General features: G+C 44.6%; 1 protein-coding gene across 1 annotated transcript in view; it reads right to left on the bottom strand.

Moving 5' to 3' along the window:
• Positions 1–5320: 5320 nt before the first annotated feature.
• Positions 5321–19870, bottom strand: part of TMPRSS7 (transmembrane serine protease 7) — a 731423-nt gene continuing 716873 nt past the window's right edge. The window contains exon 21 of the mRNA XM_069636244.1: positions 5321–5491. Coding sequence (XP_069492345.1) covers positions 5321–5491 — 171 coding nt within the window. The remainder of the gene's footprint in view (positions 5492–19870) is intronic.

Raw genomic sequence — 19870 nt, 5'->3', positions numbered from 1 at the left:
TCTCTTTATATGTACCTGTGCCGTCGACCCCAAGTGTGTGTTGTGTTTCCAATATTGAAAAGCATACTAATGCAAGTACTGTGTTTCAGGGAGATGCGGATGCCTCCTCTCCAATACAACCATTCATGGCAGTCCATGCAGAGCCAGAGGTATGGATACTGACAGTTCCATCTAAATAGATCATCACTGGTCGAATACTTGTCGTTTGATTGTTGCACACAATGTTTAAATCGTGTTTGGCTATTGAGATGTACCTGTGTGTTCGTCCTCACGTGTGTTTTATGCTAACAATATTTTGATACATAGTAATGAAAGTACTATGTTTCAGGGAGACGATGGAGCCTCATTCCGTGCTGTCTATGCGGATACAGAAAATATAGTTGTTGCAGCGCAAGAGGAAGGGAGGACATGCGGAAACGAATCGGAGCTACAGCGTGAAGATGTTGAAGGTCGAGTCAAAAAAGTTGCAAACAAAAAAAAACAAAAAAAGGTTAGTTACAAACAGTTCATAACTTTAAAAAATGTTTGTGCTGGGGACTATTTTATGTTTTTTCCAGTCAATTCTACTACACTCCATCTTGTGTTTAAACTGAACATCCCTTTTCCAATCTCTCCTCCAGTTACCCGTGGGTGTCAGAACTATACACACACAGACAGTGAAGCGAATGAGAGATGTGGCTTGCCAGACCGTGTACACTATGGAGGAACTATTAATTGAGGCGAGGCGTGTTCAGGCTCGAGATGCTCATGTCCAATGGCCAGAACATGAATTAACTGTGTTTGGAGACTACAGCAAAGTTGCATTGGACCATAGCTACAGTGCGACCGCACCACCACAAGAAGATGTTATTGAATGTATTGAAGATAGCTCTGAAGTAGTTGCAGATCAATTTACACAATCTACACCCGCCAAAAATTTGCCACCAAAAAACCTGTCGACATTGTTGTGTTCTCCCATCAATGTTGAAGTAATAGATGTCGAAATGACAGAGAATGAACTAGCCGCAGCATCCATAGACGCATCAGAACTTGATATCAGCGATATTACTTCCCAATGTGTTGAAATCTCCACAACGTCACAGGCCGAAACAACGTTGACGCAGGATGACAGTCTAATGAAAGAGAGCAAATACATTGTATTTAACAGTTGTTTGATGGAAATTATAAGTATGCTGAAATGTGTGCATTCCATTAGAGGGAAAGTATGTGGGAAGCCATTGATTAATGTGACTCGTCAAATAAAAGGCAGTAACGTCAAAATAAATGCCGCCTGTAGATTAAATCATGGGTTCTCATGGTCTGCACAACCGATGCTGGGGAAACTGCCAGCAGGCAATCTACTGTGTGCGGCTGCATCACTTTTTAGTGGCTCCAGTTTTAGAAAGTTAGAGGTTTTCTTTCAGTTTGTGGGACTCCATTTCATTTCTAAAGCGCTGTACTACATATACCAACGTGATTATCTGTTTCCGGCCATAAGTGATGCTTGGAAAATTGAACAATTGTCTCTAGCAATTACATTCGAAGGCAAACGATTCAGGCTAGCCGGCGATGGACAGTGCGACAGCCCTGGATTTTCTGCCAAGTACTGCACCTACCACTTTCAGGACATGGATAGTAAGAAAATTGTGAGTTTGGTGGTCGTGCAGGTAACACAATGTACATCGTCAGTGGCCATGGAGAAACTAGGATTTATAAAATCAGTGGAATATCTACAATCAAGGGGAATGAACATCGACCTCATAGCCACGGATAGACACGTTTCAATTGCCAAGACAATGAGAGAGCAGTTCCCACATATTGAACATCAATTTGACGTATGGCATCTTGCTAAATCAATCAATAAGAAAATCTCGGCTGCAGGGAAAAAAAAAGGTTTTGAAAGTATTTTGCAGTGGTCACATTCTATCACCAACCATCTTTGGTGGAGCTCAAAAACTTGTGAGGGGTCAGTGGAAATACTACTTGAAAAATGGCGGTCACTGATGCACCACTGTACCAACGTTCACCGCTGGAAAGCAAATGAACTTTTCCACCAATGTGAACATGGCCCTTTGTCCCCAGAGGAGGCACGGAAGAAGAAGGTTGATTCCATCTTCACCGACACACAAAGCCATTGAGAAGTTTGTTTTCGACAAAACTCTATCAAGAGATTTGAGAGGACTGACAGAATTCTGTCACACAGGAGATTTGGAGGTGTTCCACAATATGTGCCTAAAGTACAGGACAAAGCGCTTGCATTTTAGCTTTCGGGCATGAAACATCGCACTCTACTAGCGGTCTTGGTCCATAACAGCAATGTCGGACGTGAACAATCTAGGACTAGAGGTAAAGTAAGGATGCCTCGCTACACTAAGGTGTTTTCAAAACGAAGTAAGCAATGGGTGATCAAACCAGTCTATGATGAAATGCAGTTCGACTTTGTGAAAGACCTTATTGTTGCTGTGTTAGAGAAGCACAGATATGGAATTTTGGACGTTTCTGTGCAGAGCAGTGATCCATTGCCACCGAACATTGCGACTGTGCCATGGCCACCCGAAGCACAGCTGATTGTCCCTGTTTAAATAATTGCAATACGATTGTCTTTTTGTAAATAAATGTTATTGTACAGTGTACCTGTAAACCTAACCCCTACCTTCACCATCATGGGTGGCGAACAAGCTGGGTGTCATCTTTGAATTCTCTCTATTCACCTCACATTTGTGTATATATATATTTTTCTCATGTCTCATCTCATGTAAATGTAAATGCTGCGCACTTTTAACGGAGGGGAGGCTTGCGTATTGCAAATAATAAAACAAACAAACAAACAAACAATAAATCTCACTTTTAACTCAACTCCTGTGGTACTTTATACTTTCCCTGACCTTCCGCCAAAAATTAAATGTCTCAATTTGGGCTGCAAAGCTCGCAGACAACGGGGACAAAATTGGGGCACTTAGAACGCGCCAGCCAAGCGGCCCGTGGCATTTGGGAGAGAAGCCAGTTCGCATTTGCACATTGAGGCGCACTACATAGACGGATTCTAAACTTCAAGTTCTCACAGATGCCTATACTACGTGATGTTGCAAATAAAGAATGCGAAGGACAGCGCCCAGAGGAGACGCACAAGTCACACTGGAAGTACAAGGGTCTATTGTTTTTTTACCTTGAGACAGGGACCATGCCGAAAGAACTACATTTGAAGGGAGTGCGCAATAACGTAAGAGACGATAAGGCAGAAAATTCAGAAACTAGACCGAGTTTCATTTTAGTTCAGTATACGAAAAATCGCTGTCAAGAGCACGGTCCATTTTACAGACTGCATTACGAAGAGACACAATGGAAATTTCAAATATAATGTAAGTAAATCTTTACACGCTTTTATACCGGAATGAAGATTTAATGAATGGATGCATGAATAAATGAATGAATGAAGAGCTAGGAAAAGCATGTAAAACGTGTTCGTAGTGGGCTCATGGGCATGCAGGTCCACTGGTCTCACCGATCTCGGTCCTTGGCCCAGCCACTTTCCCTGCACTGCCTACCTGCACTACGGGACTGTCTCTATATCCTTCAGCCCCTTCTCCCGGCATTTACCTTGCACTTGCCACCAGCTGGCCCTATTTTTTAATTTGTATTCAACTGATATGCACAGCCCTTCCCCATGCGCAATCAGAAAGACACCTGGCCTAGTAGGATCGTTGTCTGTCTGCCGTTGTTCCCCACCTGCCTCGTCACGCCTAGAAACACTTGAGAATAGGCGCGTTACAAATGCCATATCATATATCATATCATTCCTCACGCATGTAGACTAACTGTCGTTTATCACTTTATCTCAATTTATCTCATTACTTTTCGCATTGATTTTAGAGACGAACATACTCCATTGAACTATCCTTGCAAGCAAATAGTTTCTGATCGGCCGTAATAAATAAAATGAGTAATATTAATGAAGTTCGGCTAGCGAGACAAATTATAATGTTTTTGTTTTCATAACAGGTATTTGATCCCATTCTGCCACTGCCATCTGTTTGAGACACCGGTGGATGGATTCTTCAGCAGACACCTGCAGCTTCGTGTTCACCGTGCTTCCAAAGTGATTCTTTTTACGAAAATGAACACCCTGTGTACCATAAAGGAACAGCGCGTGACTCAAGATGAAACGGAACAGTTATTGCGGATACAGATAAAAGAAAATAAATGGCTTTCGGAGTTCATATGGCAATTGCTGAATATTCTCTAAACATTTAATGTCAAATAAATGTACTTTACCAAATGTACTGTGTTGCTGTTTCATTTTAAAGTACAGTTTCATATTCCGAATTGTGGCGCGCTGTGTTGTGAGTTGATCTGTGTTGGTTTCCGGGTTCTGTGTGGAGTCGCGCACAAGACGACTGGGCGCGTTTGCCTACGCAGCACAGTAACGTCACGGAGAGAGGCGGGGAATATGAATGTTTGATAAAGTCAGGCTCAGGGGCGGGGGAATTGATTTAGTGCCGCAAAAGCAGGTCAGCCAGGGCGATCGGGGAAAAGATAGGATTATCAGAAAATGGCAGCTCCCTGGTGCTTGTTTTCGCGTGCGTTTAATGGACGAAAACTCGGGTAAGGTCCATAGGAAAGTTTTCTAAAATCGAGCTACTTATGCTTAAAAAAACATGGCCGACCCGTAGGGACAATAAAAAATGTTACTAGACCATGCCTTTAAAACATGTGTGTGTGTGTGTGTGTGTCACACTTTAGCTCTGCCACCAAGGTGCTGTAGGTCACGCCCTCACCCCCCTACTCGGTGTGGCACCTTTCAAACTGTTGGAAGGAGAGAGAGAGAGAGAGAGAGAGAGAGATAAAGGGAGAGGGATAGAGAGAGAGAGAGAGAGAGAGAGAGAGAGTGAGAGAGAGAGAACACTGACACAGGTTCCTACACCCAATGGAGATGATGGTTATGTCTCTCTTATGGTATAATGATCACCTGTAGTTAGCATGCTGTTTCCCCCCCTAATTTGTTTCCGTTGTACATTTATTTTCTCCCTCTTGTTTCCATTTCCTCCTTTTTCGCCAATCCTGCTACAGGCTTTTTTTTAGACTGCCACCGAAGCTCACATATCCTAGACTTGTGCTATTTTAAGCAGCGTGCATTATGTTGCCATTCATCAGAGTATCAATGGCAACATGTGGTCTTATTATTCCCCATCATCATCTTCCTTAGATTTTGAATATATCCTTCGAATATTGGCTTCTTCTGCTTTGGTATTTAATGTTAAATCGAAATGAACAGACAACAAATAACTAGTTCTATTCATTTTAATAGGTTTTTTGTAATGCTCATTCGAACGGGCTAATGTAGTTACACACCAGATGGTAAATGCTTGCGAATCCAGATTTCAAAGTTTGACACACGTGTGTACACTCCGGGGAAATTCGGTCGCCCACATCCGAAACCCCAGCTGACAACACCGGCGAGAAACCATCTTCCGTCGCTGTCCCGCTGACATGCCAGGGGTCCGCCAGAATCGCCCTGAAAGAAAATAATATTGTAGTCATAATTGATGGCTTGCACAAGGTTATGCAGCACTCCCGCATGAACCTGATCGCAGGTCATAAGGGGAGACAGAGGCACCTCATCATGGCTGCCCGCTTGCTGTGAGTTTGTGCTGCAGGGCTCCACAGCTAGTGTCAGGAATGGCCAAGCAACGCTATACATCTGGAAGAGAAGTAAAAAGAAATACACATGTGTACAGCATCAGCCTGCAAGGTGAATTTCGCTCCCATTGCAGAGTTGCAGATATGCGCTAACTTTTGAAGAATGTGCAGGCAGGATGAAAAGGCGAATGAGAGGGGAAAGTGTTTTTGATATAGGCACCACACTTGGAAATGACCCATTAAAAGCAGGATACTTACCTACACCAACAAGCTATCATGGGTTTACAATTTGACCTTTCAAACAGGCCAATTCAAATTAATTTGGAGGTGGGGTCGTTCAGGAGACGTGAATACAATATATACTGACATGAAGGTAATGTGTAACCAAGTGACGTTGCTGTGAATGGATCCTGTCAGGGTCCTGTATGCTCCGGGCAGCCTGAGGCAACATTACCAACTGAACGTCTCCACATCAGGGCTCAAGTCGAGGGTACACGCAGGTGGACGGAGACCACCCACATTTTTCAGAGGGTGGACTCAGTCCCCCAGCTAAAATGAGAAACAATGAAGGTCTTCTTTGAATGCATGAATTAGAGCCGACCAGTGGCGTAACACACAATGTGGGGGCCCCCCTGCGAGCCATGCTGAGGCGGCTCCCCCAACTCGGCAACAAATCACGGGTCGCGCCACACTCTGGGCTGGCCTAGATTGTCACGCTTGCGCAATATACACGAACGTGCTGCTAAAGGGGTATGCCGCACACTGCAATAGGAGAAAGATATAAATATGTATTTTTATGCAATATACAGCACACTTTCTGAGAAAAATTGGCTATAAAGCCACAGTGTTTGCAATTGTTTTGTAGGGTAACACCAATCCAATACATGTAAGTCACCAACAGTGCACAGGAACATTAATGCTTTGCTATTAAAAATGCCATGCCACAATGAAAACATGTCCAACTGGCTGCATAATGTAGACCAGTGTAGACACTTAATAACATTACAGTAAAGCATGCCAGGCCACATTTAGACATACCTAGACTGCTTGCACCAAAATGCCAGTCAAAGCAATAACACTCATCAAGAAGAGAGCACACATTAAAGCATGTGTCTCCGCGGCCTCTACCAACATGGCCGAACTCTTTAAAATCTGCAAGGAACTGGTCAATCCTGTTGCGGTCTCTACCTCTCCTGTTCCCTCCAAGGCCCTCTGTATACCTCTGGCCTCTCACGTCTCCGCTAAATCTCAGGACATCCTATCCTCTATCTCCTCTTCCTCTCCCTCTTCCTCTTTCGGCCCCCTTTGGCCATCTCAACCTCTCCCCCTCCTTTTTTCTCTTTCTCTCTGACAACACCTGACGAGGTTTCTAGACAAGTCTGATGTATTAAAGCGTTGTCCAAACAGGTGCTCCCCTGCTCCTCCAGAACCATCAAGGAACATATTGACACCCTCGCTACAGCCTTGGCCGATTTTTGTAATCACTCTTTAGCCACTGGAACATTCCCCTCTCCCCTTAGGTACTTCCCTGTGCACCCACTCCTCAAGAAGCCATCTAATGATCCTACCTGCCAGGCAAACGATTGCCCAATCTCCATCACCCCTTTCTTGGACAAGCTTGGGAAACGCTTGCCATCTCCCAGCTTACTCTCCACACTGAAACTGTTGGTTGTATCCATGACCATCAGTCTGGCTTCAGAGCTGTCAGAGGCATGGAAACTGCTCTTCTGAACACCCATGAAGACCTGCTCTCTAATCTTGATTCCAGCATTCCTTCTGTTCTCACCCTCCTTCTTTCCTCTGCTTTCGACAAAGTCAACAACGCCATCCTGATCAATCGACTCTGTGAAAACCTGGCCATCACGGATCAGGCCCTGGAGTGACTGAACTCTTCCTCTTGGACCACCCCCCCTCCCAGGTCCAACCTGGTCCCGATCTTTCTGCCACCTCTCTCTGCCTGTGGCGTTCCCCAGGGCTCTATACTCTCACCCTATTTTTTCAACCTCTACTTGGCCCCTTTGGCCCACCTAATCTCTACCTTTGCCTCTAACTTTCAGTGTTATGCGGATGACTCAGCTTTCCTTCAGGCTCCCCTCAGCCTCCTCTCCTCTCTCGCTCATTCCTGACTGTCTATCCATGATTTAGGATTGGTGCACCTCCAACAAAATCTGCCTTAATGCCAGTAAGACATAGATCCTTCTCATTGGGACCCTGGCACCAGCTTTCCCTCTCTCACTCTGGCCGTCCGCCTTGGCCCCTCTTCCTTCACCTTCCTGCGGGGCAAAAAACCCTGGTGTCATCTTCCATGCCGCTCTCTCTTTCTCTCCTCACATCTTGGATGTCACCAAGAAATTCCCCTACCAGCTGCTCCGCCTCAAAAAGGACTCTTCCCTTTCTCACTTTCCACCAGCAGCTCACTGTCTCCAGAGCCCTGGTTCTCTCTAGGATGGACTACTGCAACAGCCTCTTTCTCATTCTGCCTTCCTCTACGCTCTGTCATAAAAACTAATCCAGAACAGGACTGCAAGATGTATCCTTTGCCTCAAGCCCAGGGATCATATCTCTCCAGCCCTGAAATTCTCCTCTGGCTCCTGGTGGCTGCAAGGATGAAGTTCAAGACCCTTTGCATTGTCCACAAGGCTTTTTGGGGCCAGGGCCCACACTACATCCAATGCTCTCTTCCAAAATACCTTCCTTCTCGAGCCCTTCGCTGAACTACCTCTAACTCTCTAAGGGTTAGAAGTTCTCCAGGCAGAGAGTGGGGGGTAGATCGCTCTCCTCTGCTGGTGCCTCCCTCTGGAATGGCCTCCCTGCCCCTTCAAACTTAAGCCGGACTATCTGAGGTTTCGGAAGCAGCTCAGAACATTCCTTTTCTCCTCTGCTTTCTCTCTCTCCCTCCCTTGCTGACCTACCTGTCTGCTGTACCGACTGGTTGCTTGGATACCCTCAGAGTCTCTCTGAGTCCAGGCTCTTTCTTGATTGCTCACCCTTGCACTGTCTTCGTGCCTACCATGCACTTAGGGACTGTAACTGTAACCCTGCAGCCCCTTGATCGCCTTGCACTACTCATAGCTGCGCTGCCCTGGCTGCACTTAGAGCATTGCAGCCCTGCTTTCCCCTCCCCTCTCCCTTGCACTTACCCCTCCCTTTCTTCTTGCACCTCTCGTTCTCACAATGACACAAGGCCTATTGAGATCGTTTTTGTTGTCCTCCCTCTATCTTCCCTCCCGTGTCTTGTCGCGCATAGAAACACTTGTGTACAGGCGCGTTATAAATGATTTTTATCATATAATTTTATAACAGATGCACAGAAAAATATACAATGCCGCAGTAAGAAATGGCTAGACTGGCGGCACCCAAATGCCAATGTAGCCAGGTATTTACACTTAGCAGGACTGCTTTATCAGAAATTCCCAGTTAAAGAAAGTCATATCATACTGAGGAATGACTAGACTGGCTGCACCAAAATGCCTCTCTAGCCACTAATACCACATATCATGCCTGCTTAGCGTGGACATGGACAACCATTATAAATCAGCTCCTTGGCCAAGAATTATCTCCACGTCCCTCTTCCTTGTCTCAGAGCTTACGTGTGAGGCTCCTTGCCTCATTGATAAGTACTGGGATGAGGAAGAGTGGGACTAGGAGTAATGAAGATTACAGGTAGCTAAGTCAGGCATTACCTCCATCTACCTCTACCTCATCCAATACTTGTGTATGAGGCAGAGTACACAAGTACTGGCTCATACATAAGTAATGGTACGAGGAAGAATAAGGCTAGGCATTAAACACAAGTAGTGGTGCAACACCATTGAGTTGACTGGGCTTCATCACTCCCCCCCACTGACATTTCGGGCTATGTTGACTCGACTTGGCTGACCTTTAGAGCAGTTGCTGGACAGAACATGACACAGATGTTAAACGGCACCTGGGTTTTGCTGTTAATGAGGGCCCAGCAATTACCAACGTCAAGCATTTCACTGCTAGTACCTGCATTCAAATGCCACATTTATTAGGTAATTGAAATAGCGATGTGGGTCTAGAACTTGCATGCCAGGGGAGTGATTGGAAGGGTAGAGAGGGAATAGGAGACTTAAAGGATAGAGAGTTAACTGCTTGTAACATTAAAGCTGAACTAGAATAGTCTCATTAAAACGCGTAAAGAAGTTAGATGCCCCAACACAAATAAATTTGCCCCTCCCCACCACCCGTGAAGTTAGCACCTCCCCAACATGTGAAGGGCTAGACCCCCACAATGCAGGTTTTGTTGTGCCCCTGTAAACAGGCACACACACCATTCACCATATACACACCCAGCCATCCATATATTTAAGGGTGCACTCTTTCACCATACAGGCACACCCAGGCAGCCATCCATACATTTGAGTGTGCACCCTTTCACCATACAGGCACACTGAGGCAGCCACCCGTAATTTAAGTGTGCACCCTTTCACCATACAGGCACACCCAGGCAGCCACCCATACATTTAGGTGTGCACCCTTTCACTGTACACGCACACACGCACACCCAGCGACCTATACATTTGTGTTCACCCTTTCACCATACACTCACATAGGCAGCCACCTATACATTTAAGTGCGCAACCTTTTACCAGCACCGTTGTTTCCGGGCCGGCATGGTCAGAATGAGCCCCATTGTTTCTTTTTGAAGTCACTCTAACTTCATTAAGAAATTATTCAGTTAAGGACCGAACCATAACGGAAATAATTTCTTTATGAAGGCAGAGTGACTTCAAAAATAAACTATTTATTTTTGAAGTCATAGGGCTGCCCCCCACCCCATGACGTGGAGCCCTCCAGCCTAGGGTCTTCCATGTCATGGGTTGGGCGGAGCCATCAGCCGTCAAAAAGAAAGTTTCTTTTTGTAGTCACTCTGCCTTCATAAATAAATGATTTCTGTTACAGAAATCATTTCTTTATTCATGCAGAATGAATTCAAAACGAAACTTTTTTTGTTTGTTGAGAAAATAAAATCTTTTTTGGGACTCCTTCCAGGACATGTGCTGGCGGGGGCCCCTTCACCGCAGGGATTGTGGGGGCCCCTGTTACACCAGTGGAGCCGACCTCAGGGATCGAACCGCAGTTGTCAGGTCAGACACTTCACCACTACACTATACAACCTGATGAAAACTAACAAACAACTAAAGGTGAAATGTCCCATTTCGGTACTGCATGTTCCCGGGAAAACATTTTTATTTGTTCTTGGAGTTTAAAACATACACACATTTGAACGTTTCCAAAAGCACTATTACAAGAAAATATCTTTTCTTGGTTTTGTGTGTGTTTTGATTTTATGAAAGGCAAATGCCATTCGTCCTGTGCAATTTGGGTGGTTATGCAAGTCAATTTAATGAATTGTGCATATTTCACCTTGATATTCTAATTTCTGGCAGCGTCACATCCCAATGCGTTTGTTGAGTCCCCCCACATTTATTTTTTGGACTTGACCCCCGCTTCACATGATGCATCTAGCTTCATTTACACAGTAATGCTTCTGGGCGGGGTTGAAGGGTGGGTGGGGGCTAGTCGGGTGAAGAGGGGGTTAAGAGGGGACAGGTGAGAAGAGGGGGGATAAGGGCATTGGCACCAGAGCTCGCTCGTCATACTACCCCACTCTAGTGTTTCCACAGATGTATAAAGCAGTGTTATGTGGTTGTGCTCATTGTTCTTCCTACCACTCCGCCTGTCCATCATCCCTCAGTAATGAGCTGCTCGCATCAAGTAGGGAGGGCAGCATCTGGACTGATAGATGATGAAACGAACGGAAAATAACATATAACTCTACCTCCCTTGCTAGCTTTTCATTGGTTTTATTTTACTGGGCTTGAAGGTGATACACATATTTCTATGCAAGGGAACCAACTGAACCCAAAACCTTCACTGCTTCTTACAAAGTACTAGTAATTGTACTAATTTAAGATTTATATGATTAGCATTAAATGAACATCTAGAGCACCATTCCCTCCAACCCTTCTCAATTAGGCAGTGTTAGGAAATAGTTCTCTTTTGGCTACTTTCCCTCTGTACTTCTATGGACCCCCAAACCTGTTGCCTTTGTTTTTGAACCTGTCCTTACTTTTCAGGGAAGTGAAGCCGTCAGCTGAACTCCCCTGGCTTTTTTGCTATCAGCACTGGGAAACTATCTTTCCCTTTTGAACCTTGCACACAGCATCTTAAAATGCAGTGCAATGGGGATACTCTAGTATCAGCCGAGTCTTTAACACTTGGGATTCTTGGGTACTTTTGTAAGCGCTTAAAGACAAGCAGGTGGCAGCAATTATATTTTGACCATTTATGTGTTATTTCCAGAGTGCACATTCGCGTTTAGCGTGTATTGCTACTAAACGTGGGTAGTGCCCTAAAATGGCCACCCACAAGACCTTTCTATTCTTTGGCCATATTATTGTTTGGCCTTCTTCCTGCCTCACCGGGTCCAGAAATCCCACATAAGGTCATGCACTGTATTGATGCCTTTGTGTGTGTATAGCTCTGGAAGCGGGTGGGACTGTCCGGTCCCCCTCCACATCCTTAAAGTCTCGGTGTGGGGCATGAGTGAAACCAACAGTGGCCTCTGATTGAAACACTGCTGGTTGTTTGAATGGTCATATCCTTACCATTGGTGGGCTTGGACTTGCTTCCAGCCAGGATTTTGGGTAACTCCTGCAGCCATTTCTTCAGATCAACGTTGGAGCCAAGAATCCTGTTTAGAAGAACAGCCAACTGAAAATCTGAGGAAGACTTCTGAAGAGGCCCATTATCCCTTCTTGTATCTGGCCCAGTGAAGCCCTGTTGGACTATCTGATCTGCAAAGACCCTGAGCAGTGCTTCACCCCCTGGACTCATGGGACCAACCAGTCTCAATGTGTTCTCGAGGATCCAGCCATCCTAAAACCACGGAAGTGTCCTTGGACCACCTGGTGGACTAACCAACTATCCAGTGGGCTAAATCACTAGAACCATTAGAACCGTTGCCATTCCACATTTCCAGCCAGAACTTTGATAGTAGCCAGCATGTGGTATAAGTCACCTTCCTGCCAAATTTGTACCTGCAGCTCCTGGACAACTTTGTGGTGGGAAATGCAACCTCTAGCAACTCCCAGATAACCCATTCAGTCTTTTGGAAAAATCATAGTCAAGGAGGTAAGAACACATAACGCTTTTGTCTCCCCAGACCTCCATAAGATAACATTGATAAAAATATTTGTATATCCTTCCATTCCACTGCTTTGTGGTCGTCACACCTGAGCAGTGAAACCTGAAAGATAAGAACACATTTTTACTTAGTCACTTTTTGCATCTCTTCTTTTGAACATTTCACCAAAAAAAGTATGTTACTTGAATCAGATACATTCTGCGGGAGAAGCATTGTGACTTTTGGGCACAAGGCCCCACTCTTCATAGGGATTGAACTTTTGAAGCTAGGGCATATTTCTTGTGACTTGGTTCCATCTTACTCCATTATGTACTTACCTTATTTTTTAATTTAAGTAATTGAATAGATTTTAAAACATATGGTAACTGCATATATGTTTATTATTGAGTGTTGTGCAATATTAGCACCTGCATGTTTAATCTTTAAATGTGTGTTTTGGGCCTAGAATGAATATTGTATTTTTGTACATTACTGTCTAAATTCAATTATTGTGTGCTTCACTTTGTGGCCTCATTGTGGACCCCTGACCACACTCACATTCTCCTGAGAATAGTCTTGACTGCTTTCCATTGCTACCCCGATTGTGTTTTGGCTAAACTCTCAGAGTTGCCCTGTTCACTTTAACTAGGGTGGCATACCGGGCCAGATTCTACAAATCCATCTCAAAAGGTTGGGGAGGAGAGGTGGGAGTGGCATGGGGAGAGGGCAGGCAGGTGGTAAACAGCCATCACAACTCAACTAGACAGAACTGTTCATTGTCTGCCACCCTACAACCACGCTTAGAATTCTTCTCCTTTAGCCTGATTGGACGATTTCGGCATGCATGAAAACATATGTTTCTTGATGTATACATGCCACTCCAGGATACTAAAGTAACAGTTTTGTTATGAGGTGTACTATTTTTTGTTGTGGCTCATGTCAAATCTGGGAATACCACTTTCTAGCTTCCCAGATATTGAACATAGTTTTGTTGCTGTTCCCCTCTGGATGTCCTTTTATCCTGGTTGTCACAGCTCAATGCCGCCACAGGTGCCCTTTGCACCACCGCGGATGACAGAGCTGGACGTTGCATTGGTGCCTGTGGGACTGGGGATGCACTCCACACTACATGCCCTGGTGGCCCAGGCTCTGAAGGCCACTACGCATCCTGCAATGCCAATTATGTCAACACATCCCAGGACAATGAACCAATCTGGCATGGGACATGCCGAACACGGCATCTAAATGCCCCTGTTCCACAGACCCAGTGCTCCTCAACGATCATTTTGGCGCCAAGTGGCTTTTAGAGTGTTCTATTGTGTTGCTCTTTTGTTTCCTGGTCTCTTCTTTGGCTTTCTGGACCCATTGCTTGTTTCTTCAAGAATTTTGTAACTTATCTATAGACTCAGACTCATCCCTGGTGGTTCTGGCAAGACACATAGGTACATCGTCCTTTCCTTCACTTCTCTGAGGTAAGACAAGGGGAAAATGGGGTTCGGTAGGGTCGACAGTCACAGGTACTCTCAACATGTGTATCCTATCCTTTTTTCTTGTGCAGCCTGGGAGAAGCTGTGGTTTGCTTAACCACCTTTTCGCCGGACTCCCGCTCCCAGAAGTGATTTAATTTCTGTTGGCAGATGTGCGGTCCTGAAGAAAGTACACTATTCAGGGAAACAACTACCCTTTATTTATTTATTTATTTATTTATTGGACCCTTCACAATGGTTAGGCTATCTCATAAAGGTTTAGGCTGTTTCACTTACCTGGAGGGTCTCATCAAGGCTACTTGTTGAGAGCTGTTGAATTATTTTGACATTTTGTGGGGAGGTAAGCAGGGTTTCCCCCAAATATTTATTTGGCTTTGTCAAAGGGCACTTTTCCTCTCTGTTTCCCTGTCTAAGCATGAATTCCCAGGATCCTCAGATTTATGACTTGGCACCATGTTCTCAGCATGTCTGCCTTTAGCTCTATCCCATATATTGTTGCTACTACATGATGCTGTAGCATGGGAACCTTTCTTGTCAAACATCATTTGGAGAAGGGACTGAAATGCTGGTCTGAGCCAATGTTCCTGACACTGTCACAGTGAACGCATTAATTTTGCCTCCCGTAGGGCTAACATTTCCTTCAGTTGTGTCTGTTTTTCTGTAGTGCCCACACAGAGTCCAGCAACTTTGTCTCTTTTTATCTTTTTGTTATTCCTGATGGCCTACTTCCTTAGTACCAGCCATTTCCACAGAGCGGGACTAGTCGCCAGAGTTGATTCAACAACATCCCTCAGCAACCTATGACTCTGTAATCTATGACTTTGTAATCTATGACTCTGTACACTATGACCATGTGACACATGACTCTCTAATCTATGACTCTCCAATCTTAGACTCCGCAAGCAATGATATTTTATTGAAACAACTCCAGAAGCATGTGGGGTATCTTGCGCAGGTCCCTTCCTACATGCTGGCCGTAAAAGAAACACTTGTGTATAGGCAAGGTATAAATGCTATATCATATCATATCAAGGATATGCTGTTGTCACAGTTGAAAGCCTGGGTACTGACCAACAGGGTGCACCAGTGGATTTCACTTTCCTTGTAGGTGTAGGCGTTTCAAGATGTACGTGCACCCGCTGACCACAAACTATCACTCACTTTACCTGGTCCAGAACAACGCCCTCAGAGCAGTTTGGGGCCTGGAGCATTCCGACCACATCTCTCACATCCTCCACCACATCAGCCTTGAACATACCCAGATTCGCTAGAGAGAGAGCGGGGCTCCTGATTCACCACCACCGCTCCTACCCTCTGAACGCCGTCCGTAAGCAGACCTAAGATGAACCTACCTATGCACTCTTCCGTAAGAAAGTAAAAACGTCCTGTTCAACAGATATCTGTAAATAAGATGGACTGCCCCACCTTCTCTGAACCTATGATGTAACACAACTACCATATCCTATGCGTTAGGTAAGATTTCCACAGAGCTGGTAAATCTTAATTTCCTGGTTCAACTCCAGACCTTTTTGCTGTTCTAGTGGGATATTTTTCATTAATACCTCAGTCAGTGGGAACCTTTTTCCACATTCACCTAATCTTTAACTCTTTTTATGACTCTCCATAGTGTCTTTTTAAAGTTCTCATGTCTAACAACTTATTGGCAATAAGTGCCTGTTGTTGCTGGGTTGTCCTAGGGGCTCCCCATTTAACTTTCTTGTGCTAACCTTGAGTGAACTACAGTTCCCAAGGGTAGAAAGGATCTTTGGATCCCTTTTACATTTTATTCTGTGTAACCAGCACATCAGCACTTATATGGAGTGCTGGGGAGATACAAGGTATCCCCTTTCACATTAAAACTGTAACAATTCTGTTACAGTGACAAGCTTACATTTAATGGCTGGAGGCAGTGATACCTTTTACTAATTTGGTGCACCTTTACCGCAGACTTTAATCACAGCTGCACTAAAGGCACCTATGGGTGCTCATTTTACCAAAATGGCCCCTGTCTTCTTTTTCTGCCATTTTAGTATTTCTTGTCATTTCTTGTTCCTTCCCCTGACATCCAGGGTGAGAAATTCCTTTGTTTAAGTTTTGTCTTTGGCGGGAGTCCCCTGGACACCCCACCCACCTTCCAGTCAGTCTGTAAGCACAGGAAGTGGGGGAGGAGTCTAAAACTCCCTCATTCTTTGTCTTATGCCTTCCTTCAACTGGGACAAATCCCAGTGGGGGGCTGGCTGTCCTGATTGGACAGATAGATGCCCCTTTCTTATAAAATGCGGGGAGAGAATGCAGAGGTTGTGCTGTAGTTCCTGATAAATACTGGAAACCTGGAAGCTGAAGTCATGTCGACCACTGGAACAGAAAACCAAAGAGGATGACAAAGAAAAAGCGGCGGGAATGATTTCCAGCGACCGGAGAGTCTGCTGTGTAACCGGAGCCTGCTGCAGCCCTTCCTTCCAATCGACCTGGGGTCTCCGAAAACGATGACCCAAACCCAGAGCCTGTTGAGACCCACTAGACTCACGAAGCCCTGCATTTTGAGCCATCCCAAGGGTTGCTGCGACCTTGCGTTCTTGCAATACCCCAATACCATGGGACCTCCAGCCACTGTGCAGTGCACGGTCTTCCGATTTCAGAATCTCGGTGAAACTTCGTGGGAATCCTGGTGTATCTCCAGAGACACGAATTGAGTCCAAAAAGTCCCCTCACGAGAGTGCTGGACCTTTTAAACGACGAGAATTCAACCGCGATTTTCTGTCTTCTTCTCATACCTGCCTACATTTGAAAATCAAAATTCCTGAGATGTATGCCCCGCCTACAGCCACACAAGAATCTGCCCATTTGCACACATCTCCGCCCACACACCCCGCCCATCTGTCAAAAAGGTAAACTCGGTTGTTGTAGCCTTCAGTTTGCTTACTATAATATTGAAAATAATGTATTCAATGGTATAGTAAGCAAAATGAAGGAGGCACCGCCACCGAAATAATAGTGCTTTCAATCCATGTCATTGGACTGAAAGCAGCATTATTTCGGCAGCGCCGCCGCCTTCATTTTTCTTACAGTAGCACTGAAAATCATTCATTCAATGCTATAGTAAGCAAAATGAAGGTGGCGCCGCAGCAGAAATAATGCTGCTTTCAGTCCAATGACATGGATTGAAAGCAGCATTATTTCATCTGCGGCGCCGCCTTCATTTTGCTTTCTATAGCATTGAATTAATGATTTACAGTGCTATGGTAAGCAAAATGAACGTGGCACGCTGCTGTAATAATACTGCTTTCAATCCAATTACATGGATTGAAAGCACTATAATTATAGTGGTGCAGGCAGTGGGCACGAACATTTTGCTCCGTTTCCGGATCCCGTCATATTCTCCACCTGATTGGCTACAGGCGGCAGCAAATCAGGTGGAGAATATGACAGGAATGGAAAGAATCTCAAAATTCCTGAGATTCAAGGTACTTTTCCGGAGACCCAGAGAAATGCTTAAAATTTCAGAGTCTCCGGAAAAATTCCAGAGGTTAGGCAGGTGCTCCTTGAAAAAGTGCCAAATCCGCAGAATCGCATTCAGCTGCGAGAGAAATCTTGCCTAGAGCCTTCTTCATCGATCCCTGCTGCAAAGTCCCTTCTCCAGGACAAGGAATCCACTGACCGGGTATTTGGCTGCAGTCCCTGAAGTTCTCCTGCTGCAATCTCTTCTTCATTGCTGAGGTACTGTGTTGGCTTACCTTAAGCCTGTTGGGATTTCTGTATAGTCCTGGGGTGTTTTCTGTGATTGGGAGGTCCCTCATCCAGTGCACCAAGTCCCACTGCTAGAATCCTGCTGGGGTGTCTTCTGTGAAGCCCCTGGACCCTTTTCCAACCCTAAAAGTAAAGCGCTCACCTGTTTGCCAGTTTTCCTAAGGAAACTCTGACTTTTGCTACTAAAGAACATATTCTAACACTGCCTGTTGGTCACTAGACCTAGTGACCCCCCTTCTGCCACTGAGAACACTCATGATGTTTTACTAACTTGTAAGGAGTTGGTGGGTAACTGTAATTCTCAGAGTGAACAGTTACAAAAGGTCTTACTGATCTTGAATGTGTGATGCACTATTCTTAAAAGTATGGTTAACATCTTTTCTTCCTTAGCCACTGTTTTACCAGTCTAAAAGAAAGTAGATGTAAAGGTATTTTACTCTCCTGTGATTAGGTTGTGCCTCTTTACAAAAGTAATGTGTTGGTTTCACCAGATTATTCCTGAAGGATAATTGTATGACTGTCCTCCAACTGTTGGTATCACCAGGTTAGTCCTGTTAGGATAACTGTATGAGTGTCCCCAAACTTGGTCTTGCTTCCCCTGACTTGCTGCTAGCCTGTCCTTAATAAGTCTACATTAGATTGTTGCCTACCTAGAATAACTATTCAGTAAAGTGGGAGATTGGGTTTTACTTTCCCCTTCATTGTGAAGTTAAAGTATGTGGGTTTTACTTACCTTGTGTTAGCTGTGTGCCATCCAAAACAAGTTACCAGAGTCATTTCTTACATCAATGTGGGGTTCCCTGATTTTCAAAGCATCTGTAATTGTATATTACATCCTTGGGTTTTACTCACCTGGTATAACTGTGTGTTATGACAAAGTAGTTATAGGTTTCGACTGCACCTAGAATAAGTGTTTCACTATTCACCAAAAAGTATATTGTCCAGTTGTCTGTTTATGCGATTTGTTCCAAGAGTCACTGTACAACTGGAAGGGCCTACTGCCCTTGTATTACCAAAAGTAATCTCAAAGTAACCATTGGTCTTTAACTCCCAAAGAATAGGCTTCACCTATACTAAATGTGTATAACAAGGTTTTGACTTCCCTAGAACTACTGTTAGGTGTTCCAAATAACGTTTATACTTGGGCCTGTGTGCTTTCAAGTATAGTGTTGTGTATTATATTGTGATTTCATATAATGTGTTAGTACTTACTTAACCCCTAGATTTATCTGGGCCTACCTGTATTTAAATAAATCCTTTATTTTTACAATACATAGTGTTTCAGTGTTTCTTTGGATCATTTGTATGACAATTTCACTTGTACTGTATCTACTGCCCTCTCTCCCTCCTAAGATAAGCCTGGCTGCTCTGTCTTCGCTACCCCGAACTCAGGTGGTGCAGCCTTATGCTAAGAATGGAGTCTTCTACTGCCTCAGTTGAATGGTTTTACTAAACCATTAGTTGGAATTCAGAAAAACTGTCCTAACAGTATGCATTTACCATACTGTGACCATTGAGTCCTAACACTGTACCTTTAGTGCCATGATACCTCTGGGTCTGGGTGCTAGCAACAAATACAATAAATAAATTAAATAAATAACATATTATCTTCTTGAATACTGAAGGCTGCACACCAAGGAGGACATTTTTGTTGGCCAATTTGGTGCACTCTTCAATATTCTGAAATATCATTTTTCGGGGGGTTCACTCTCCCGGAACCTCTTGAACGCGATGCCCCTCTGAATCACCTTTGAAATCAGATGATTCCACCACTCGAACCCCCCCTTTGCTCCCTTCCACCTCCCACCATTAACATTTGAACACAGCCCCCACCCCTCACAGACAGACACACATACACATGCAGAAA

The sequence above is a fragment of the Ambystoma mexicanum genome, chromosome 7p (assembly GCF_040938575.1).
Source record: "Ambystoma mexicanum isolate Mex_15411 chromosome 7p, UKY_AmexF1_1, whole genome shotgun sequence".
Lineage (NCBI taxonomy): Eukaryota > Metazoa > Chordata > Amphibia > Caudata > Ambystomatidae > Ambystoma > Ambystoma mexicanum.
This window is presented reverse-complemented; position numbering and strand designations above follow the sequence as displayed.